Consider the following 26,278-nt stretch of genomic DNA (forward strand, 5'->3'; position numbering starts at 1 on the left):
ACACACACACACACACACACACACACACACACACACACACACACACACACACACACACACACACACACACACACTCATCTAATCCTAATGTTCCTTCTATATTTGTCATTATGCGCTCCCCAGATGGGACTCGGTCCGTTGGATTTTGTCTGTAACAGATCCTAGAAACGGAGTGTATAGAAGTTATCCTCCGAGTGTTGCTCTTGTTGTTGTTTACGGTGGAAATTCATGGTTTCTTCCAGATGTGGCTGCCACAGCGTCGGTGGCGTAAGAGTGTGTGTGTGTTGCCGCCATCCCCCACCCCCCACCCCCAACCCCCGCCCCGCCACTCTCTTTTCTTTATCTGAGACTGTAATACAAACCAGATTGGCCTTATCTCACTCCCCTCACCACACACACACACACACACACACACACACACACACACACACACACACACACACACACACACACACACACACACACACACACACACACACACACGCTGCTCACATGCTATCAGTCTCCATCTGAGAGTGGATATGCCAACTATTTCACTTAACCATGCCGGGTAAAAGCATGTTAGCAGGGAGGGGAATAAAAAAAAAAAGAGAGAATTTGAAAGAGGTGCGGAATATTTCTCTTCAACCGTGAATGCTGTGTGCTGATAAGAGCGCCTCACTGCGAGGAGTGTGTGCGTATGTCAGTCTATGTCGAGATTTACCTTCCGACACACTCGTTAATCACAGAATTCATTAGTCACCGAGTCTCTAATTGTTTACTTTCCCCCGTGGCGGTTACTACACGAGGTTGCCGGCCCTCCCTGTTACAATTTTGGAAGAACATAATGGTAAATTAATTTTCCAGGTAGCTCCGATTCGATTAGTCATTTCTGAGTACACTCTATTAGCCGGGAAATTGCGCATTTGGAAGTCGGGAGTTGGAGAGTGTTGTTTTTTATTTTATTTTAAACTTTTTTTTTATCGAGTTGCTTACCTGCTGGAAAAAAAATAAAAAGAGAAAGACGAAGGGGAGAAGAGGGATGGGAGGAGCTGGAGGAGAGAGAGGGAGAGAAAACGGGTCCGGTCGGCTCCTGAGTGGCTCTAATGCAGACTAATGCACGGAAAGATAAATTGATCCATTAATAAAACCCATAATCCACTAATAAAATCAAATTGAATCTGTAATTGGTGGCGAGTGATTTGACTAAAAGGAGTAAAAGGAGGCGACTGCATTAAACAGTAGATAGTAAATTAAACTCCAAAAAGAAAACACTCTCTTTGATGGTTGATTTCATGCCGGACTGCACCGTTTTCAGATTTGATGTGTAAAGCACTTTAAAATCGTTATATGGTGAAGTGAGCTGCCATTTTAATGCGCATCATTTTAATTGTAAACATCCGGTGCGTACTCTGAAACAATCTGGCTCTCATCGTGTCCACAGCAAATGTTTGAAATAGGATTATATATATTCGAAAGGATTAACGACTCACATGTTTACTTTGACGTCAGAAAAAGATTTCATTTTTATACGTTTTGGTCCTAAAGACACGAAGGCAACCCGACACAAGTTACATAACAGCAGACTGTTTATAGAAATTAATGTACTTTCCAGGTCTGCATAGTGAAGCCAAAGCAGGAGTGGCTTAAAGTGCAATACCACACAGGCTCACCAGGGGCTGGCTAAAAAAAAAAAAACTAAATTTACTCCCATTCAGAAAAGCATCACGTTCATTTCTGGATTACAAAGTCAGTAAATGTTTCATTACGATGTCATTCGATAAATTCACTCCTTCTGATCAGTGTTCTGAAAATATTTATATTGTTAATGAGATGTTAGGACCTAAAACAGATCAATGTTTTGGAGGGGCGTGTCTGTTTGATTGATTGACATGCCTGTGGTGCGGTCAGGTTTCCAGTACAGGTGGGCGGGGCAAAGTGTCACTCAGATCCACCACCTAGCTCCTCCCCCAAATCATCCAAATACGGTCACTTCCTGTTCCAAAAAAACAAAACAAAAAACAAGATGGTGACGGCCAGAATGCCAGACTGGACGCAAACAAATTACAAGTTTCTCACAAAGCAAACTTTAAGAATCATTTTAATGCCACTGTAAATATCCAAGTGAACTCTATTCTATTAGTGGAGCAAAAAGACTTCCAAATTAAAACAGGGATTTAAAAAAAAAAAAAAGGTTGTTGTAATTGCTGCATGTTGAAATGCAGTCATTGGAATAAACAACACCAATTCGAGTCCAGTTTTATAAACCTTTTGACATCTTTTGACCCGAATGAACATCTGTAAAGCGAAGAGTCACCCATCGGCCGACCCGCCAGTCAAAACATCTTCTCCGCCTCTGACTCAAACGTGCTGACTCACCCGAACGGCTGCCGATGCTCAGACGTCTCGTCGCGTCCGGGGCCCGAAAACGAAACCTTTACCGGTTCTAGTTTCGCCCTTCAGTGTCCGAAACTGTCTTCACGGCGTCCGACGTGACCCGCTAGCGGAGGGGAAAAAAAGAAATCGACCTACGTCGCACGAAGCGTGTTGCCTCGTCGCCGCCGTGCTCGGCGCGCGGATGAGTTAACGCGGCGCAATCCTGCGCTTCAAGGCGCCCGAAACGACACGCTCAAGTTTGTCCACTTCTTTCGCGATACTGAAACACAGCTGCAATAGAGCGCATCACTAGTGAACTTACTGAAAGTATGCATTATAGATCAACACACACACACACACACACACACACACACACAGTCCTGCTCTTCTTCCTCATTTCAATGAATCTCCGCGCACACTCGCACAGCACATCACAAATGATGGGATTTAAACATCAACAGTATGAAATATTCATGTGTCAGTGCCAGCCGCTCGAGCAGAACTAACACCGAGGGGGATTTGCCTTCAGATCTGAGGATACTACTGCATTCATCCCCTTCTCTCTCTCTCTCTCTCTCTCTCTCTCTCTCTCTCTCTCTCTCTCTCTCTCTCTCTCTCTCTCTCTCTCTCTCTCTCTCTCTCCTCTCTCCCGTCCCCTCCTCCCCGTTGTGTTGCAGCATCCCGATGCCGTTGTCACGCCGACCTGTACCCACTGTGTTCCCGAGTATTGTTCTACTTTGCTGTGAAAGGCCTTATCGCTCACAAGTGGTGTTTTTTTTTTTTTTTTGGTGTCGGTGGCTTGGAAAAGGGGTTAGAGGGAGGATGACACATCCCCCTACCCCCTCCTCCCCCTCTCCCCGTCCCTCACCCTGCCCCTGAGCCTAAAGACTAAAGAGTCATCACTAAGCTCAGGCGGTAAAACAAAATTGCGTTTTTTCTCTCTCGCACCGAATAGTCCAGGATGACATCACCGTTAAAAGATGGCAAAAAAAGTCGATTAGTCATTTTTGTGTTTTTTTTTGTTCTTAGTGTACATAACTTGCGACGACTACGCGGGTTATAAACATATCATTATAAAAATGATAAATGTGTTGGAGCTCAGCGGCGTAAAAACTGCAGAAGAACAAAGCTGAGAAAAGTTTACATACATCAGGGAGAAAAAGTTCGACAGCGAGGTCGGACGGGGGAAAGAGGGTGATCCAATAAAGGAGGTTCAAAGAGGAGGTGATGAGGAGCAGAGAGGGAGGAGGAGGAAGAGGAGGAGGAGAGAGAGAGAGCGTTCTTCGTCTCTTCCTTCCTTCTCTCTCGTTTGTCATTCTGTCGGCGCCGTATGCAGATGAGGAGCTAATATGATATCTCTGCTGAGCTGATGGATGTTTAAAATGATATGGCAACCCTGAGCAGCCTCACCGCACGCTGCCTGCCAGGGATGGTGTGCGTGTGTGTGTGCGTGTGTGTGTGTGTGTGTGTGTGTGTGTGTGTGTGTGTGTGTGTGTGTGTTTGGGAATGTGACGGTAAAAAAACGATATCCAAATCACCGGCGTGACGCGTACTCGCCAACCTAACGGCGTCTTCTCTTCGTTAAAGCGGCCACGACCGATGTTTCACCTCAACGATATATATCAACAATGACAATATCATTTAATGTCTGCAGCTTCAACCGAAACTTCACGGCACGATTCAGCTCGTTCTTTACGCGTCGTTCTCGCGTCCAAATCCAAAAAATATTCAATATTCAATGGGTTTTTATTTTCCGTGTAAAAAAACCCCCCCAAACATAAACCCTTCCCGGTGTTTGTCCCACGCTTTACCCGCATGTCCACATATGTAGATTTGCCTGCAGTGCTCCAGTTGTCCGGCGCCCTTCAAAATAAAAGCATCAACAATTACACAAATTAATTCAAGTAACGATATTAATAACAAAATATCATTCAAACAAAACGGAAACAAAATAAACAGATAAGGTTTTAATGAGTAAACACGACTAACAGCGCTGCACTTTTAATTACTATAACTTGCGTGTAGAAATGTTGAAGGCTCGTTTCTGCAGATCAACAATCAATCAAACTGCGTAAGATTCACTTAAAAGATCAGCTGATATGTTTCAGGAAACATTACGATCGACATGATATAGTCTTAAATACACGTCAGATGTTTGTGAATCTGTCGTTTTCCTTCATGTCGTCATGGTGGTAATGAGACGGGGGGAGGGGAGGGGAGGGGAGGGGACTGATTGGATTCTCCACAGACTTCATTAGTTAAAACAAAGCCAGTTGTCCATTTGGGTTCTTTCACAGCCTAATTGATATTGATTTACTGATTTGCTCAGAGGGTGATTTAAAAGCACGTGTTATTGTCAGTGCTGCTTTTTCCTCCTCTTCCTCTTCCTCGCTCTCTCTCTCTCTCTCTCTCTCTCTCTCTCTCCATCCTTCTGCAAACAAAAACAGCTGATTGGGGGAGGCAAAGTCGGCGTCGCCCTCGACGACCGTCTCCGCCCACTCCGTCGTTTCATCACCGTCGCGTTATTCTTAAGGAACTGAACGAGTTTCTTTCATTTTTTTTACCCAACTTACTTTCCCTTACGTGATCCAGACTTTTTTTTTTGGGGGGGAGGGGGTTGTTTCCCCCCCAGTGCTGATAGATCGTCACCGTCCTCCGTAACTGGATAACGATAGTTACCACGAGTGGTTAGCGGTTGGCGGCTAAGTGAAGCATTGAGATCAATGGCGGCGTTGCGTTAGCGTCGGAGCGAAGGAGGCCTTTTTATCACGTTGATGGATGGCGGGCCCGTCTTTAATGTGACATGTTATGATCATATCAATTTGTTCCTCGCTCATCATCGACACCGCTTTCATTGCCTCTTCCGTTGCTCACAGTCCATCAACCCCCCACCCCCCGCCCCCACCCCTCCCACCCCACCGCGCACTGTAAATTCAGACCTGAGATGCCGACGCTCCATAAACCAACCGTTTCTCTTCTCCTCCTTCCTTCCTTCCTTCCTTCCTTCCTTCCTCCACCCTCCGTCTGCTCTTTAATCCGCCCAATTCACCTTCTCTGTTTACCGTCCTCCTTCCATCGCTCCTTGACAGGCATCAGCTAGACGGGAGTGAAGGAATCAGACTAGGATTAAAATGTAATATCAGACTATTAAAAGAGATTAGCGTTTGACATTTCTCCATCTGATCTACCCCTCCTCCCCCTCCTAACCCTCCCAATCTGATGAACTGGCATTCATGATATTGATTTATTCCTATGGCTGCTTTTTCTTTTATATCGGACGAGCAATACATCTGATATGGTGGCCTTTTTATGAGGCACCTCGACTGCCGGGAAGGATTTGTTTTTTTTAAGAATCAAAGTTTATTAATCAAATCCGTAGTTTTAAAGAAAAAGGCAGATAAGGACGCGACAGAATTTTCTCAAGAGGACGAACAGCGACGTCCTGGTGTTGAACCTGAAAAACAAAAGCTTCAGATGGAACGGCGACGCCACAAAAGACCCTTGATTATTTTCCAATCATTTCGAGCCGTCATTTCAGCTCCTTATGTAGAATGTAGAAGCTCCTTATTTTTCTATAAACAGCTGATTATGAAGGTAGTTTGGTGTCTTTATTATGCAAACCCCCAGAGCAAATTCCTTACACCGCAATCAAAAATCAAGTTTATCAAAAATATATGAACTGAGAATAATACAATTATTTACATTGCAAACAACTTTTGCTTTTAAAGTTTTATTAGTTTTGGTCACAGAATACAAAACTTTGCTCATGAAACTTAACTTTTTGGTTGTGGATCAGATTGTTAAAGTTTTCCTTTTAACGTGGTTTATCAAGGTTTTAAAAATTGATTCGTACCATATTAAATCAATCATTTCTTCTGAAGAACGAGCTGCTGCAATTTCTTTTGAACTTATCTTTTAGAAACATTTTCACAAATTCGGCAGCGAGCATTTTGCATTTCCGTTTATTCGTCAGTCTCCCGGTGAAAAAAAAAATACACCTTAAGTGACAATCATCTGTTGTGTTGAGTATTCCTCAGCGAGGCCCTCCTTCCTCACATCTAATTTCCACCTCTATTCCACCTCCCGGAAACCTTCGTGCTCCGTCCCGTGTTCACTTTGCGCCATCTTATCACCCGGCCGCCCGGTAATGGCCTCGCTCTCCGCTCCGCACACACCAGCGCCGCACCCGTCGCTCCAATCAAAACCTTAATGCATCTCAATTTAACCACTGTTGTAACACACATGCACCCCTCTCATGCTCTCTTCTCTCTCTCACACACACACACACACACACACACACACACACACACACACACACACACACACACACACACACACACACACACACACACACACACACACACACACACACACACAGGCAGAGTTTGTTCTGTTGTGAGGAGTGATGGGTCGGGGAGGGCGGCATCAGTAATGTGCGCCGCATGCCTCCATAACACCGGCTTCATTTGCATGTGTGAGGAGGTCTGGGCTAATGGAGCTGATCTCTTGTGCTGTTATTAAATGTGGGGGAAAGAGACGGGGGGGGGGAGAGGTTATTATTAAAGAGTAGGAGGGGAGAGACAAAAAAAAAAAAAGAAGAGGGGAGGTCTTCTCTCATCTCCCAGAAGCACGATGGATTATTCAGAAGTCTCTCCTTCGCTGACTTTAGGTTGTTGTACGAGTTTTTGGTCTCCTCAGAAACAGCCTCAGTATATGTACACACACACACACACACACACACACACACACACACACACACACACACACACACACACACACACACACACACACACACACACACACACACACACACACACACAGCAGAAGAGTGTGTAAGTGTGCGACCGGCGTGCGTGCCCTTTGAATATCACGAGTTAAATGAGGCCGAACACACCGTTGCCACTTCTCCCTTTTTGTTCACCCTTTTTACCACTCAGGTCGTTCCCCTCGCTGCATTTAAATGTCCTCAATATGTCACGCATGCGTGAGTGCCTGCATCCCCCGATAACACACACTCACGTGTGAACACACGCACACACACAGAGTAAATTAAGTCTGCTGGGCCACTTGTTTTAGACCCTCTTATAATAGCACACACATGCTCGGTTGTTCCAATTCAGCCGCTGATTGAAGAGGTTGTAAAATAATGTTTGTTACCGTGTTATTTTGTGTTGTCTCCAAACAGAAATCAACAATCTTGATGTTTGATATTTAGCATTAAATGCTAAGTCTACATTAGCAGAGGAAATATAAGTACGTTAGCGCAGTAAGTGCGTTTGTATGTTTAAATCCAGCGGCTCTCCTTCCTTTGGATCGAACTCAACATAAAACATGTAAAAGAAGATTCAGTTCGTCTCACTGATTTTAAAGGATGTAGTTGGCAAAGATTTCAGCCTTTTTTGTGTGTGCATGAATATATATATATATATCACCCATAATCTAATTCTGTTTTGTGTATTGAGCCTCAAAGCTTTGCGAGTAAAATGTTTTTATAGCATCAAGTATCAAAAACTGTTAGCATGAAATGCCTTCTGATATGGTTGGTTATTAAACACGGTTATATTTAGCAAATTGTATTATTTTTATACTATACAACCTAACGAGTATAAATACACATATAAAAAGGATGGTTTTAATAGCTGTAGCTAATCTTTGGTATTGGCATGTAAACCAGGTCGTACTTTTGTTTATCAAACACAAACAGCCTCTTGATATTTTTGCCTGGTTTCTTCCTGTTAAAAGGGAGTTTTTTGTTCCCATTGCCGGAGGTTTTTCCTCCAATGCCGCTTACATGGGAATTGTTGAATTGTTAGCACCCTGATTTGTTGCTATTTGGCGTTTTATAAATAAAATTGAATAGAAAATGCTATTATTTTTGACGGGTTGCTGTAAAACAACTGTTGTTTCCTCGTTGTTTGGATCGGATTCTTTGTTCCACTGCTGACAGTTTTTACAGTAAAATATTGTAATTAAAGTCCATCGACACTTCTCAGGCCTCTTCTGATTCTCAGTCGGGTTCTGTGCTGTCCGTCCACACTCTCGAAATGTTCAAACAAATCGCAGTTTTGCCAAAAAATGACTGAATGTAGAAGCTTCTTGTAGTGTCATAGCATGTCTCAGAGGGACTATATTTAGAGCTGTGAACTGTTTAACTACCTAAATATTATACTAAATCTTTCATTAATCCTTCATCAGCATACAACCAACTTCTTTTGAGGTTTGAAATAGGTCCCTGGTTCACATCCCGGACGAGCCCCCAGTTTTCGACGACACTGCTCAAAAGTCAAGACAAAAAAGAAGCAGAAGCAAATGGAAAGCAAAAAAGTAACTAGTTTGCTTAAACTGAAGCAAAGTTAACCAAATGGGAAATACATGAGGGTGTGAAGGTCAGTGAAATCAGCAGTGAAAGGTGTGTATGGAATGGCGAGTAGTATGATCAGGCAATCACAGCCTCTTTCAAGCCGACAGTTTTGGGTTGAATGTCCCTTTAGAAAAGTTAAAAAAAAAAAAAATCCTTTGATCTTTACAGTTTCACACTCATGAATGCTGTCTGAGTCAGTGCTTTTATTAATCCGTTGAGTCACTCCGAGTTGCGATTTTTCCCGATGCACCAGCGTACGCCGCGAACGCAGCATCGTCAGTCGGAGGGTGATTAATGAAACGCCGTCTAGTCGGTGTCGCTCGGGTCTCGATTTCATCCAATCCTCGTCGCCCCCTTCGGCACTGTTGGCACGGCGAAAACTCCGATACTCATCTTCCAATGAGAGCGTTGAGCTCCATCTGGAGGCGGGCCAGCAGCCCGGCATCTGACATCATCTCGAAGACCTGGCACAGTTTGTCAGAGTGACACCGGCTGTCTCACACACACACACACACACACACACACACACACACACACACACACACACACACACACACACACACACACACACACACACACACACACACACACACACACACACACACACACACACACACACCTGCGATGGAGATAAGATTAAGACGAAGAAGGAAGTGGGAAGCGTTCGGGAAGGTGTGAAAGTCGAGTGTGTGAATGTATTTGTCAGTGTTTAAAGATGCGCGTTGATTGGCCGGGGGATTGTGGGCGCCGGTTGCGAAGCGGGTTGTGTACACGCGAAACGCGGGATGGCAGGTGAGAAGGAGAGAAGCGTTAAAAAAAACAAAAAACGGAGAGTGTTAGAATGACACAGATGGGCTGCTGAGAGGAAGAGGAAGAGGAGGAGGAAGAGGAGGGAGGCGGAGGAGGAGGCAGGGAAGACAAACAACAGACAAAAGAGCTGCAGACGCTCTCTCAGGGCGTTTACAACAATCACACGTCAAATTGATTCAGTCCTTCAACGATTAATCAGACAGTCAATCAGCACAAGGATAAATGACAACAACCGTGACAATAGATTCATCATTCTAATGATTTATCAAGAATGAAAAGCCCAAAGATTCTTTTCTTTTTTAGCATCTTTAATGTGTGGATTTTACAGATTTTTCTCCGGCTTATTTAATTGTGAACTGATCCCAAACACTTATTTGACTCTCGGCTTTGCTGCGTTTATTAAATCAAGTGCTTTTTACATGCACTTACTGGAGGTAACGCTGCCTCATTTGGCTTTGATTTATTAATTTTCAAGCCGCGGTTCTGCTGCATGTTTTCTTGTAGGTTTAACACGCCGGTTTTTCACAGAAGCACTTTTTCTGCAGCGTGAAACCAAATTAGAGTCTCCTCCATTTTTTTTTATAAGAATCTTAAAGAGAGATGCCTCCAAACTCCAGTAGACACAACTTTTTGCATCCAGTCGAAGCTGAAAGAAAATCAGCAGTAGTCACCCCACCCCCTCCCCCCGCTCCAAGCAGCTGGGGAGTAAAACTCAGCCGGCTTCCATGTTGCATGTAAAACACATCCTGACTGCACGTGAGCTCCTTCTGTAACCTGCTTTTCTCGGCGCACTTGAAAATGGATGAAAGAGGGTGCAACACGGCATCCTGTGCTGTCACCCGGCAATAGAAGCATCCGCGTCACTTCCAATATGTCTTTGTGTTTGTTATGTGTGTGTTTATGAATAAGACAGAGACACAGAGGAGGGTGTGTGTGTGTGTGTGGGGGGGGGGGGTCACTTTAAACACTCCGACATGGGAGCACTCGACGGTGTTCAAGTCGTCCCGTGACAGCTGGCTCTCATCATCTCTCCTTCACATTGTACTAAGGCAGTGTTTGTGTGTGTGTGTGTGTGTGTGTGTGTGTGTGTGTGTGTGTGTGTGCGTGTGCGTGTGCGTCAGATATTCTGTTAATCACAATGTCTTCCAAATGTGCCCGCGGTCCTCGCCGAGGTTTCCCGCCACCTGCTCTGCCGTCCGCGTCGGCTTCTGGCGCCGTCCCTCCCGAGGAGCGACTCTCAGCTTCGTTTTACGTCTCTCTGCCAGGCCGGTGGCGGCGGCGGCGGCGGCCCGAGGCCTGCAGGAGTTTTGGTGGTGTTTTTTTGTTTTGTTTTTTTTGTCACACACGCGCCGGGCCAAAAAGCTGTCCGTCACTAAGCGTTAAGTCTGGCCCGTTTCCACCTGGAACGGCGTTTCCCCCCATCTGCTGCCGTCGCAGTGATCAATTCTGACCCAAATCCTGTCAGCTCGACTCACGCGGACCAACAAGGGGCAATTGATTCTCCAGAAATCAGACCTGAAAGCTTAATTGTTTTCAACAAAAAAAACAAAATCAGCAGCTACCCTTTTAAAGAGACGTGTTTGGTTTTAAGGAGCTCCTTGGAGGAGCAGCTGATAAGATTCTGGTCTGAGTCACTCAGTATAATAGAAAACGTTGAAAGGCTAAAATGCTGTCCGGGCTTAAATAAAGCTCCGGCACTGACTGAGAATTTTCTAAAGGCTTTTCAATAAGTAATCTCACATTCACATTTTAACAACTCGGCCAACAGACACTTCATAAAAGATATTTAAAATGTTGTTTCCTTTCCCGTTTCCGCTAAAAAGTCGAGCCCGGCAACGCAGACTGTTGCTGAATGCAGTCTGGGGGAGCTCGGCTCGTCGGTGGTGTTTGTCCCGCCCCTCCTTTGTTGTGATTGGACCTCGTCGAGCTGCGCTGAATTTCGGACAGTTTCGGCGCATGCTGATTGGTTAATATTAAACGGGGGTCTACGCCAAGTGGGATGGAAACCACTCCAAATGATGTAGCGTGACCGGATCTATATTCATGCAGTGGAACGAAGTCTACTAACAGTCAGCTTCGGTTAAAAGAAGACACGCCCACAGCACGTTTTGTTGACCCATCCATCCACCCCACACTCTGTGCCTCCATTCTAACGTTATCTGACTTCCTCCTTTTTTTTTCTCTGCCAAACAACAGTCACTACTTTGAATTCACGTTGTCCTTTTTTTTGGGGGGGGGAGTCTTTTCTCTGCTTGCTTGACTGACAGGTTAACCGTGGCAACAGCAGTGCAAAAAACAAACCAGAACTAATGATACCCGAAGAGATGAGCTTTCAGAAACTAATCTTAGAGCGGAAAAATACAAAAACATAAACGATATTTCCACCAATTTTCAGCACAGTTCTCATTGTTTTTAAGAAACTCGATTCGCTCTGCAGCTTCCTCCGTCAAAACAGCGCGAGCTGTTACCTCATCCAAACATCCGAACTACATTTGTCTCAAGAGCGAATATTTGAAAATGAGAGCGCACGACTCGTCCAGACGAGATACAGACACACTGCGAGCGGTTCCTCTGGATTTAAACATGAGTCGTACATTTTTTTTAAAGCTGCTCTGGATTCTGAGATTTTTTTATATGCGTTTTTTTTTTTTTTTTTTTTTTTTATTCTCGGCTGAATATGAACTATTGTGTGTCCCTCGGTGTCATCATACTCTTCAATTGAACTTCCTGTAGTTAAGCTTCATCGGCGTCACGTGACATTTTTAAGGTGCGAAGCGTGTTCCAACATCCGGCTGCAAAATGGTGCGACTTAATAAGTAATAATAAACACCGTGGAGTGTAAACGTTTTGTCGATATGAAAATATGAGAGATGGTGTGTGTAGTTGTGTGTGTGTGTGTGTGTGTGTGTGTGTGTGTGTGTGTGTGTGTGTGTGTGTGTGTGTGTGTGTGTGTGTGTGTGTGTGTGTGTGTGTGTGTGTGTGTGTGTGTGTGTGTGTGTGTGTGTGTGTGTGTAAAACTTGTAAGTGCGAGCAGTGTGTGTTTGATGTTCCATTTACCCTTTTTCATAATTCATGGCTTTGGGAAAATGGACTGAAGCGGAGGTGGCTATCGTCAGTGCGTGCGCGTGTGTGTGTGTGTGTGTGTGTGTGTGTGTGTGTGTGTGTGTGTGTGTGTGTGTGTGTGTGTGTGTGTGTGTGTGTGTGTGTGTGTGTGTGTGTGTGTGTGCGTGCGTGTGTGCCGTGCAGGATAACAGGATGAACGTTCTGTAGAGATGAAACAGACAAGAGTGCGTCTTTGAAATGCAAAGAGTAGTGATAGCACTGATTGGCCACTCTGTTGAGGAGGAGCTACCAGTTTTTTCTCAGAATTTCATCATAACACACTCGCTCCCCTCTCGGTCTCTCTCTCTCTCTCTCTCTCTCTCTCTCACACACACACACACACACACACACACACACACACACACACACACACACACACACACACACACACACACACGGGTTATTAATGATAGCATTGTTAATTCATTATTATTTTATTTACCTCTGTGACATAAAAACCCGGGCTAATTCGGTGCGGCTCTAAGCTCCAGAGAGTTTTGTGAATGTGTGTCTTTGTGTGTATTGAATGTAATGTTGGCTCTCACACACACACAAACACACACACACACACACACACACACACACACACACACACACACACACACACACACACACACACACACACACACACACACACACACACACACACACACACACACACACACACACACACAGTGTATAGTTTTGGGGCCTGGGGACCAATTTATTTACATGCAGTTGAAGAGGAACAGAGAATTGGAGGAAGGGATAAAACAAAAAGGGAAGGAGAAAGAAAGAGGAAGCAGAAGGGAATTACAGAGAAAACCCAGTGGAACGAACAAGTTTCTCTGCCGTTCCCAAGGACAGACAAGACCAATTTACTATTTAGATGGCTCACTGTGTGTGTGTGTGTGTGTGTGTGTGTGTGTGTGTGTGTGTGTGTGTGTGTGTGTGTGTGTGTGTGTGTGTGTGTGTGTGTGTGTGTGTGTGTGTGTGTGTGTGTGTATCTTTTGCTGATTTCCAGAAAGCGCTGCCTTCATCAACGCCCAACTGTTTCACTTCCAGTATTTAAAAAATACAAAGAAAATATAGCTGTACTAAAGTTTAAACTGCACAGCTCCTCTGCGGTGCCACAGATATATATTTATAAATATCCAGTTAACTCATGGAGGCCTCGGCTACGAAATTACGTAATCGCGGTAACAGAAAAAAAAACAACCCTGCCCTGGTGGCGGGAAGAGATAACCGTTTGAACACGGAGGAAATATCTTTTTGTGTGCTGGGTTCTGGAGAGGGTTTTAGGTTGTGCAATAACTTCATTTTGAAGTTTAGAGGGGAGGGAGGGAGGGAGGGAGGGGAGGTGCAGCGTGGGTAAAGTGAGTTTAGGAAATGTCTCCCTGACAGGAACAGGGATGAAAAGATGCAGGTTTGAGGTACAATCTGTGGGGCATAGTGTGTATATATATATGTATATATATATACTGATATGATGTTAATATTGGATTTATTCATTTTTCTGCAGCTTCATAGTGTTTATGTTTGAATTAAGATGAAGCTGCGTTTATTTGTCAGCATACAGCAGAGCGTCATCAGCGTACGATGAGAGAATAAGCTGTTGATCTTTGTAAACATGTAAACAAGTAAATGTTTTTTCGTGCTGTACATTTTTTTAAACCATCTCTTTCTGCTCTTGTCTTGCAGGCAGGACGCCAGCGACCTCTCCGGACCGATACAAAGGTACCGCATCGTCTTTTACTTTCTCATCTCCTTCTCTTCTTCCCTTTGGCCCTCATCTGCTGTGAGGTGTTACTCCGAGTACAGAACACATCAACCCCGGGAGTGGTGTTGAATCATGGGGGTGGGTGGTGGTCGGGGGGTGGGGGAGTAGGGGGGCGGGGGACTCGTAGAAGGGCAGGAGGAAGATGAGACGAGGTCGCTGTTAGAGAGAGACGAAGAAATAAAGGCCAGAGAGAACAAGACGGGGTGGTGGGAGGGGAGGGGGGGGGGATTGGAAAGGAGAGATGTGACGCGCCTCAGATCTATGGCCGAGGAGGGTCATTAAACTAAACCCTTCGGCGACAGAGCGACACATCAAGCGAGGGGAGAGGGGGGGGGGCGTGGGCGTGGGGGGTGGTTTAAATAAGGGCCAGTCTTAAAATAGCAATACCTATTTCTCATCTGTTGCATAGTTAACAGGAAAAGGATGAATATCCTGCCCTGAAAAACCATCAGCGCCCATCCCTCCTCCTCCCTCCTCCTCCTCCCTCCTCCCCCCTCCTCCTCCTCCATCCTCCTCCTTTACAACACGGAGAGAGAGATCGGGGGGAGTCGGAAAACAACTTTTCGTCTCCTCCTATGATGCTTTTAAGATCTGAATTACGATCACAGGTAATGCTTACTGTTGCAAAAGCCGATAAATATTACATTAGCAGGAGCTGCAGGAGCGAGCGTTGACGAGCGGTTATCCCACCAAGGGCCGAAGAATAGAAACGTCTCGTGAACATTTAGAGGCTCTATAACGCATCAACAGGATCCTCCAACATTTTTCTTACTGCCTAGTTGCAACTGCATTTACGAAGCGTGTTGAGAGAAATATAAATTTAGCAGACAGACAATAAAGACGGAAGTTGGATCTCTTTTAAAAGCAGTTATTTCCTTCTACGGTACAAAACAATGAAATCTAGGTGATGAAATGTTGGCTGTGATGGATTACCCCCTCGCGAGAGACTTTTTAAGTCTCTGCGAGATGACTTATTTATTTATTTTATCCGGTAGTGAAATGAACTGGATCTAATGGAAACTACCAAAATCCATTTAAAAACTTTGCGGTGTATTTGGGGGGGGGGGGGGGGATACTCTGCAGAATATGTGATTTTAATGGGCCGAATCGCGTCCGACCGACGACGTGTTCCTTTAAGTAGATTTCACGTGTAACTTTGACATTTAAAAAAAAAAATAATTATTAATCGTTCTTAATCAGTTCAACCCAGAAATGAGGGATTTAAATGTGCAGAAGGACGACGGTGGAGGATCAGTTCTCCGACCGTCTGCATCGTTGTCTCGTAACAGAATTGGGATGATGTAGATTTTTTTCGACGATAAAGTCTCTGTGTTGTATCAGTCTGACGGTATTCACAGGTAAAAAAATAAATAAAAACGCAGCAGGTAAATCAGCTCAGCTCAGAAAACCGGAACGAGACGAAGCAAAAGAACACGGAGGGAGGAAAGAAAAAAAAAAGAAGACGGAGACGACGACTGTGGCTGTGAATAATTAGGCAAAATAGTTTGCTTTTGTTTTTCCTGTCTGATTGGAGAAAATAGGCGAGGCTGCGACTGTCGCATGAGCTCACACACACACACACACACACACACACACACACACACACACACACACACACACACACACACACACACACACACACACACACACACACACACAGACGAACGCTGTGTGTTACACGCTAATCCGCCACACAGCTGCATCATTCCGGAACGTGTGTTTACTTCCTCTCTGCCTTCACTACCACCTCCTCCTCCTCCTCCTCCTCCTCCTCCTCCTCCTCCATCACCGCCGACCCCCCACAATCCCCTGCAACACACACACACACACACACACACACACACACACACACACACACACACACACACACACACACACACACACACACACACACACACACACACAATCACACAAAAGAGAACTGGGCGTATAATTTGATCCTGTGCGCTCTCCTCCTCTAATGAAGCTCTCTGGCGGTTTGACTGACACCCGGCTCGTTATTTAAGTGTCTGTTTTGGGCCAGGAGGAAGAAGAGGAGATGGGAGGAGGAGGAGGAGGAGGAGGAGGAGAGGAGGGGGAGAGAGAAATGGAAACAAGGGAGCTGAAAGAGAAGATAGGGATAGGAATTGGGGGGTGAGGATGGGGAGAGATAAAGGGATGACAGGAAATGAAAAGCGTCTGGAAAAGACGGGGGGAGAAAGAGGGGTGTGAAAAAAGGATGGAGATGAGGAAGAGGAAGAAGAAGATGAAGAAGACAGTTCGGGAGGAGGAAAATAGTTGACGCCGGAAACAGGGGTGATGAAGGGTGCGAGGGGGGATTGTGTGCGTGAGTGTGTATAATTGCAGGTCTTTGTCCCGATAATGTTCTTTGAAGGCACACAGCTGATAATTAGCAAAGAGTCGCTCCGCCGATGCCTTTCAGCGTCGGTCATTACGAGCCGCAAACCTGCTATTGGCGCTGACATGACCTCCCGAGACGGGGGGGGGGAGGACACACGGCGTCGCACACACACACGGCGTCGCACACACACACGGCGTCGCACACACACACTGCGTCGCACACACACACACGGCGTCGCACACACACACGGCGTCGCGCGCGTCCACACGTGCGCACGCACGCACAAAATACACAAATTGCAGTAAACCAGCGTTGATTAGAGTATGAATATCAGAAGCTCGCGAGTGGAACAGATACAACGGCTCTCTGAAAGCCTCCTGTTCCTCTTTGGCGTGAGAGCTGCAGGTGTGTGTGTGTGTGTGTGTGTGTGTGTGTGTGTGTGTGTGTGTGTGTGTGTGTGTGTGTGTGTGTGTGTGTGTGTGTGTGTGTGTGTGTGTGTGCGTGTGAGATGCACAAACGCTCACTCACACTTCCTGTTTACGGAGCCGAGGCCCCAGATAGACAGCCGAGACTGTAATTACAGGGATTCACACAATGTGGCGTCCCGGTACGCTGCGTCCGTTATTGCCTCCCCGGTTGCCACATGACAACAGCGGTCCCTTTGCTACGGTGGCTGCCTGATGCGCCGCTCCTGGCCCCGCCTCCACCTCAGTATTCCCTCCGCCTGAATATTTATGAGGCAGGAACTGGCTCACTGCAGTCAGAAGACGCCGGCTGGAGCGTTGCTCGCTACAGGAAAACGCCGTTAAAGTCTCCGTTCCTGAGTTTTAGTTTATCCCGCATTTTCTGGCGAGAGCTGCGGCGTGGAAGACTTTCTGGAAACACGTTTGACGCCAGAGCTTCCACCAAAAGCAAAACGTAAAGATACCGCGACGGTGATGTCACAGGCTGGAGATGCAACATGGCGAGGCCTCGAACCCGTACGAACATGTAGGTCATTTGGTCTTAGGCTGCAGAACTTCCTTAAAGTGCAATACCACCGAGGGCCACCAGGGGCTGCCTCCGATAAGGCCTCTGACCCCATTCGACTCGTTACCCATAAGCCCCTCTGTTTAGATTGAGACACAAAAACTACTTGGCCAGGGGAAGGGAAATGTCATGGTTTGGGTTAAAAAGGTCATTTGAGCCGTGTTGCGTTGAAGTTGCTGCCTCCCTTAAAGTTGCGCAACTTTCGTCATGATGGCAACAGTAAATCTCGGGAAGCAAACATCAGCTACGACAAAGTCCGCTGTTGTATTCGGAAAAATTCTCGCTATATAAGAACATCATCTGAACTGCGAACTTCTCCGAGACACCAGATTGCGGTTCTCGTGTGCGACCACTAGAGGGCGCTTAAATCTAAAACGTAACTAAGGAGACTTGTGCAGTCGGATAGTCTCATGAAGGACTTCCCCGCTGGGCGTTGTTCTCTCCTAGTAGCAGCCTGGTGTAACCTTACAACCTTATAGTCTATAAAGTGCCTTCGTTTATAGCACCCAACTTATCTCGTCACTTACGTCCAATCCCATCGAGCATCGCAGATTTCACGTTTTATTCGCTTCTGTCATCTAAAACTCGTGAAAGTTTCGTCTCATCCTCGGGATCAGAACGTCTGACAAAATAATAACTCGCATAGCTCACATAATATAGCTAAGGTGTCTCCACGTGACCAAAGTGTGGATCAGGTGATTACATTTTGGTGTGTTTAGTGGAGGGGGCGGAGTCATAACCAGCCTTTAAAGATGGAAGCAGGCCAAACCAGAACGAACTGCTTCGAACACCACCGGAGATAAGAGAGGAAGTCAATTACTCGCCATTGAGAAAATAGCTTTTGTCTTTATTTTCTCACTTGGTCGCACACACACACACACACACACACACACACACACACACACACACACACACACACACACACACACACACACACACACACACACACACACACACACACACACACACACACACACATCTCCAACATTCAGCACTGAAAATGTCGCAGCAGGAGAAGTGGGATTAAAAATTCTCGTTGGGGTTTTAATTGTGGGAGGCTGCGCTGGTGTCGCGCTCGCTGTTCATCCATATTTCATCTAAACACATGAATTATGAAGCGCTGCTAATGACAGGGAGGGGACAGTGTGTGTGACAGTGTGTGACAGTGTGTGTGACAGTGTGTGTGACAGTGTGTGTGTGTGTGGGGAGGGGTGGTAAGGGGAAGGGGGGGGTCTGTGTGCTGAGAGCTGGATGGACTTTTACAGATCTTTTCTCCCTTCACTTCCTCAGCAGCGTTTTTTTTCTTCTTTTTTTTCCTCAGAGTGGCACAGGGGTTCAATTTGTGGACACACACACACACACACACACACACACACACACACACACACACACACACACACACACACACACACACACACACACACACACACACACACACACACACACATACACACAGGGTGGCAGGTGAAACATACAGTGGCTCAGGAGGGGCTGGCTTCTCTATGTGTGATTCAGACCATTGACCTGGAACACATTGGGTACTGAGAATAAAACTCTACACACACACACACACACACACACACACACACACACACACACACACACACACACACACACACACACACACACACACACACACACACACACACACACACACACACACACACACAACCTTTATTACTGCTGGTCGTTCCATAAAAGCAATAATAATAGCAATATTAGTTTTCAGAACCAATCCCAGCAAATTTGACTTTATTTATTTTTGTCATTTCCAATTACGAATTATTATTACCCCGGTGTTGTGAATTTGTTATATTATATTTGCAAATGTTTTTATAAAGTATTTATTTATATATTTTATAGATAGTACTCCTGATACTAGTACTGTACTCTATCAAACATATATTCATGCTATTATATTTATATCATTAAATATAATAGTAGTACTATATGATTATTTGCTGTGCTATTTTTTTGCTTATTTACTTGTATTTTATTATTTACACATTTTTTGTTTTTTTTGTTGTTGTTGTTTTTAGTCATACAATGGGATTTTTAGCTCGCTTGATATTTATATTCGTTTGCTTTGTTGCCGAACCGTTGCCGAGCCGTTGCCGCGGTAACCAGACACACACTCTGACCCCTGTATGTTTCGTCGGCCTTTAAATCATCCCACACGAACGCACGCACACACACACACACACACACACACACACACACACACACACACACACACACACACACATGCGCAGGCAGCGCGGCGTGCCCCAGGGTTTTCTGGGACAGCGGAGTGTTTTCTCTTCCAGCTGATGCTCTCTGAGGTGGGCAGGAAGCTGAAAGTCTTTCGTAACCCAGCGCTTCGTTATTAACGTCCCTCTCTCGCTACCGACTTCCACCTTCTTCTTCGGAAACACCGCCGCCGCCGCAACGAATCCCGATCGCGTTGATCGTCGGGGTGTGATTATCGTACCGGTCGGCGTTAAAGAGACGCACGGCTTTGTTTTCGTTTCCCGAAATCACTTTCCCTCCTCCCCCGAGCAAAATACTCATTCAGTAACAGGATCGAGAAGTGGGAACAAAAAAATACATATATCTTCTCCGTGGTGTGTGTGTGTGTGTGTGTGTGTGTGTGTGTGTGTGTGTGTGTGTGTGTGTGTGTGTGTGTGTGTGTGTGTGTGGACGTCGGGGGAACTCGGCGTGACGTGTTTTTTTTTAATATATTTTTTTTCCCGTTTTTTTTGTTGTTGTTGTTGTTGTTTTTTTTTTTTTTTGAGAGGCTCCAGATGGCTGAGAGACAGGTGAGCCAATTAGTGAGTCTCACTACACAGCAACATCATCACACCGGCGGAGCACGACAACCACACACACACACACACACACACACACACACACACACACACACACACACACACACACACACACACACACACACACACACACACACACACACACACACACACACACACACACACACCTACATTCCTCATGACTGCGCTGCGGTGTTAACATCACCACCGTAGTGCCGTTGTCTCTCGCTCCATCAATACGCCGTCAGGAGGCCCGGCGACGTCGATATGAAATAGATTTTTTTTTTTTTTCCACAATATGTAACCACGTCGAGGAAATGATGACAAACGATCCCCCTAATTTTTGGGGCTTATTACCCCCCCGCCCCGCGACATGCACAGTGGCGCCTGCCTATACAGTGCGGCCCATTATACGACCCAGAAAACAGGCATAATGGGCAGATTAGAATTGATTTGCTTGTGTGTTCAATTTTTTTTTGTTGTTGTCGTTTTTATTTATTTATTTTTTTTTCCGAGGAGCCAAAAATATTTCAGCAAGCCGAACGCTGATGTTCATTATGATTCTAATGAAGTCGGAAAAAAAATCTTCACAAAAGAGGAGTTAGCGGCGGGAAAGGCGACGACGACGACGACGACAACAACAACAACAACAACAACAACAAGCTTTATCTCCCTTCATCCCTCTTTTCTCTCTTTCCCTCTCGTGTCGTCTCTTCTTGCTCCGTTTCCGTACTCTGCTGAATATTAGACGGAGAAAATGCAGATAGATTTTTTTTTTGTTTTGACATTAATTAGCTGTCAGGCAGCCGCAGGAGAGCGCCCTCCCTTCCCCCCACCCTCCCCCGCACACCCCACCCACCCCTGACCCGACACACCTCCTCTCCCCCGGCTACCGAGATGCAAACAATACCTGCACGTATCCATATGATACGCACGCTTTTTTTTTCTTTTTTTTTTTTTTTAACCCGGTGCTTATTATATTTTTTCGACGGGCTCCTCTGTGTGTTTGCGGTGTTTTTATTTTTCGTTGAGGGATAATTGAGCCGCCATGACGGCCCGCTTTCCCACTTAATGGAAGGGGACAAATTAATCTCCCCGTGCTAATGTCTGCAAATGGAACAGGACCACTCCTGCCACCTCCGTACTCAGCCAACCTGCTGGGAGAGTGTGTGTGTGTGTGTGTGTGTGTGTGTGTGTGTGTGTGGGTGGGTGGGTGGGTGGGTGGGGGGTGGTGTAAGGCTCTGTTGATGGATGTGCCGCAGCTCGTTCGGTTTTGGACGTGGAAGATGTTTTTTTTGTTTTTTTTTTCTGCTTCCCGATCGTGGTTTTAAAGCTTTTTTCGTTGTAGTTTTAAGGAAAGTTTTCATGCCGCAGTCAGCGTTGTGTGAGAGACAAAAGTTGAACCGACGCATTCGCTTCGTTGAAATGTCAAGAATCGTTTAGAGAAAGCAGCCTGAATGCTGCCTGGAAGATACCACGAGCTCCGAGTCGTTCTCTTCGGGCTCGTCTCTGGAGTCCACTCGGAGCGCGGCGTCGTGCACGTGGGCAATTGATTTTCTTTTAATATTGTTTGTTTTAAGGAGGAGTTTTAAAGACGGGTCTAATGCCGGTTCAAGGACCCGTTGAGAGGACGGTGGTCCCTTCAGATGTTTCGCAGTTTGCTTGTGAAGGGACGTGATTGGACTTGTTGGTGACCTCAGACTTGGCCTTAAGACTTGGACGTCGTCCGCACACGTCGCCGTCTTGTTTGGGGTCATTTGAGTTCAGGTAAATTCCCCTTCAACTGAACAGCAGCTGTGAATTTAAAAAAAAACAAAAAAAAACACACATGATAAACACCGCGTCCTCTCAAACATCTGCTGGCATTAATCAGGCGTTCATGTTTGTACACATATATATATATTTATATATATATATCACGCTTTGTGGAGGAGAAGGGGAGGAGGGGGGAGGGGGGGAGGGCGGCGAGGCCGAGACGAATGTCATCCTATTTTCCCATCTTAATAGCCCATGATCCCGCGGCCGCCGTGCCTCCTAAGCCTCTTCCCGTGGATGACCTCCAGGGAAGATTGTGTCGCCGCTGCCGGAGTACGGAGGAGTTGATTACGCGGCGGCGCCGGGGCTTTGTCCGAAAGCAGACGCCCGTCCTTGGCTTTGGAGAGAGAGAGAGAGAGAGAGAAAAGAAGATGAAGAAGAAGAGGAGTCTTATCTGTCCCACGGGGTCTTTGCATCCTTTCACTCACAGATTGTCTCGGTGACCTTCTGGCCCCGCCCAGTTTCATCCCCAAACCCTCACCCCCCCCCCCCCCCACTCCCTCCCCTTTGCTCCTTGTCGCTTGTTTACCGTCCCGTAATGACATTGTCAACGGCAACAATACGCCCGCTTATCGCTCGGTGTCCGCCGTCACAATGGATGAATGGCGGCGTAATGGAAAAGGCGAATTTGTCCCGTTGTCATCTTCCGAGTCTTCGGAGGCGCTCTCTCCTACTTGTGCCGCGTGTGCCGGCGGAAGATAAGATTAATTCTTCATATCGCCCGGTTGATTGCGAAATCTTGTATCTAATGCAATTTTTATTTCTGACTCCCCCCCCCTCCTCCTTCCTCCCCCTTTTCTTTCAAACTGCAGAGTCAAGCTTTTTTTTTTTTCCTCTCTCTCTCTCTCTACTCTCTCTTTGGGGAAAAAGAAGAATCTAAATAATTTATCTGTGTTTTGGTGCACCCCCCCCACACACACACACACACCCTTAGCCCACCTCCCACCCCCCACTCCTGTACTTGGAGTGGAGAGAAATGGGATGCAGACAGACAGGGAGGAAAAGGCAGATGAGAGTGGGGGTTTTTTTGGTGCTTTTTTTCTTGAATGGGACGAACGTGAGCAGCATGCCGAGGAGAGTTAAGAAAAAAAAAAAAAAAAGGGAGGGAAGGAAGAAGAAGGATGGCAGGAAGGGGTGAACCCCTCTCTCCGCTGGAGAAGGGGGGGGGAGGCCTGAGAGGAGCCTGCAGACTTTTGGTAATCCCTCTTTTATTAATGTGAAGCCAAGCTCAGCAGAATGCCGGCTCACAGACACAACAGAGCTGCTCGCCACCGACCGTCTCTGTCAGACTCTCACATGCAGATCTGCCTCCACTGGCGTGACTTCCTGACCCCCCCCCCCCCCCCCGTTGAACCGTGAGCTGCCGGACCATTAAAACGGGCGTCTAGTCCGACGCCCCCCCCCCCCTCTCCTCCTCCCGGTCCCAGTAGAGCTCGTGGAGTCTTTTGATCACCAAGCCTTCGTTTCTTTTTGGTGTTTTTTTTTTTGGGGCACAAAAAAAGCATCCTGCATCCTCGCTCGTTACCAATGCCCTGCACGTTACCATGACAACCCCCTCTCCCCCCCTTGCATCACTCAGTGCCCCCCATGTAGCCAATGGGCATTGACCTTTCGCTGTCAGAGCGTGTTAGGGAGCGAGAGACACAAAGAGAGAGGGAGCGACCAGGAAGAGAGGAAACAGAGAGAGAGGACGGGTGCTCGGGAACAAAAACACAAAAAAAACAACAACAAACGCAAATAGGTCATTAAATCGTAAACACAATTTAAAAAAGCGACTGCTCGGTTCGGAGCCGTGGTCTCGAGTTACTGCGTCCTGTGTGTGTGTGTGTGTGTGTGTGTGTGTGTGTGTGTGTGTGTGTGTGTGTGTGTGTGTGTGTGTGTGTGTGTGTGTGTGTGTGTGTGTTTCCCCGTGAATGACAAAACCAAGATGCTCGTTTTCAGAAGGCATGATGTCGCGGGGCTGGGGGGGGGCTCAAAGTTATAAAACACAACAAAAAAAAAGCAGGCTTTTAAAAACGGGGTTGGATTCGGGCCCGCTGTGAGGTGGTACCGCTTCTCCGCTTCACTTCAACCCCAAAGCTTCTGTCTCTCCCAGACGCTGCCATATGTCGCCTGCCTTTAAACAGTTGTTGCAGTTTGTCCTGGAGAGTTACTGCCCCCCCCCCCCCCGGTCCCTCCACTCCCTTTTTTTTTTTTTTTTTATCTATTTAACCGCATTTGATGTTTTATTCAGCAAATCCAGGTGCCTTTGGCTTTGTACCTCTAAATCCCATGACCCCTGAAGGCAGCTGCTGTCTTCTGATTAGATCAGTGGAAGATTTAATAATGTGACCAGAAGTCTTTCACCTGGAGAGGCATTTGGATCAAACTGTAAGCAGCGTTCTTGACAGGATCGCGGGGAGGAGGGGGACAGCGAACGGCGGGATCAGCTGTCCACGTGGGCGGCTTCACACGTCAGCTGTTTGGTTTCAGCCATCAGACGATCATGTAAAATGCACGTTTTCACCAAACCCGTGTGACATGTGATTCCAAAGACTAGTGAGGCGGAGGACGGAAGGAAAAAGAGGTGGCGAAACACGGGAGTGTGTCACTTAGCATCATGTCAGATGACACAACCGCCGGTTGTCACGGCAAAAAGCGAGGAAATAGACAACGCCGGTCCACTACAGCGAAAAAGCGTGAGAGAGTCACGCTCTGGGGTTATCTAGGGCCGTGAAAGTTGCACGTTTTCTTCTGGTGGATTATAATTGATGAAACCTACCGCACGCTTTTGAGCCGTGTGATTTACAGATATTGAATTTTAGCATATAGTTGTGGTTAGGAAACAAAAAAAGAACAACTTAAGAAAAAAAGGTTTTCATTTCCGTGCGTGTAAGTTTCACGCTTTCAAAACGTGTAACTGTCACGCCTAAGCGTGGCCATCTCACGTTTTGCTGCAGTGGACCGGCGTGTCTATTTCACGCTTTGTGTGACATGCTACATAAAAACAATAAGACATAACTAAGGTACATTCAACGGTTTATCTAAATTTTTTATTCGCCGCTTTTTCCCCCCGTTTTTTTTCCGTGTCAATATTTGCCGCTCGCCTGCCGTCAGCTTTTTTTATTTTTTTTTTTTTATGGTGGGGGGGTGGGACAAAATGCGACGCCGATCCAATTTGAACGGTAAACAACTGAGGCGGGAACGGGTAATTAAGTCAGAAGTTAGCTGAAGTGCCGGCTGCGTTTTAATGCCGGTGGCCCGAGCGCGCCGGATAATTTAGGATTCTCAATTGTTGTTGTTGTTTTCCAGTGAAATGCAGGTGTTTTTGTGAAGACGGACGATTTTTGCCCCGTATGCCAAACATTCTAATGACGCTCACGTACAATCCATAATTTTAACTATCCCCCCACCTGCCACACACACACACCTGCACACACACACACACACACACACACACACACACACACACAATATGCACTAATGAAGCTGTTCTCCTCTCCTCTCTCTTTCCCCGTTCCTGGCTCAGTGAAACATGCATAAATCATAATAAACAGAGAGATGAATTTTTAATCAGCGGCAGCTCCCTGCCTGCATCTTCAGCCACAAGCCTCCTATGGGTGGGTGGGGTGGAGTGGGGTCGAGTGGAGTGGGGTTGAGTGGATTGGGGGAGGGCGCGGGGGGGAGAAGCCGTGATGTGCCAGGTACCCGGAAGCCGGCTCTGGCAGCGCCTCCTTCGGGACGGCAACTCACCGAGACATGCCTGTCTGGGCCGGGCCACGATCCGCTGGACCGGGCCACCTCTCCGGAGAGAGCAAGCCAGGCCGGAAAAGCAACGGCGCCTGTATATACCCGCAGCAAGGAGGCCTCGGCCCAGTTACAACGGGACACCTGGGTGGGGGGGGAGTGGGGGTGGGGGG

At 46.5% G+C, this 26,278-nt stretch overlaps 1 protein-coding gene across 2 annotated transcripts in view; it reads left to right on the top strand.

The window, feature by feature from the left end:
- Positions 1-26,278, top strand: part of celf2 (cugbp, Elav-like family member 2) — a 175,168-nt gene that overhangs the window by 26,522 nt on the left and 122,368 nt on the right. For both annotated transcript variants that reach the window (XM_069717743.1, XM_069717753.1), the window contains exon 2: positions 14,309-14,344. In XM_069717743.1, coding sequence (XP_069573844.1) covers positions 14,309-14,344 — 36 coding nt within the window. The remainder of the gene's footprint in view (positions 1-14,308; positions 14,345-26,278) is intronic.

The sequence above is a fragment of the Brachyistius frenatus genome, unplaced genomic scaffold (assembly GCF_029030835.1).
Source record: "Brachyistius frenatus isolate BFR_SWC_R1_liver_20210118 unplaced genomic scaffold, ASM2903083v1 Contig_179, whole genome shotgun sequence".
In the NCBI taxonomy this organism is placed as follows: domain Eukaryota; kingdom Metazoa; phylum Chordata; class Actinopteri; family Embiotocidae; genus Brachyistius; species Brachyistius frenatus.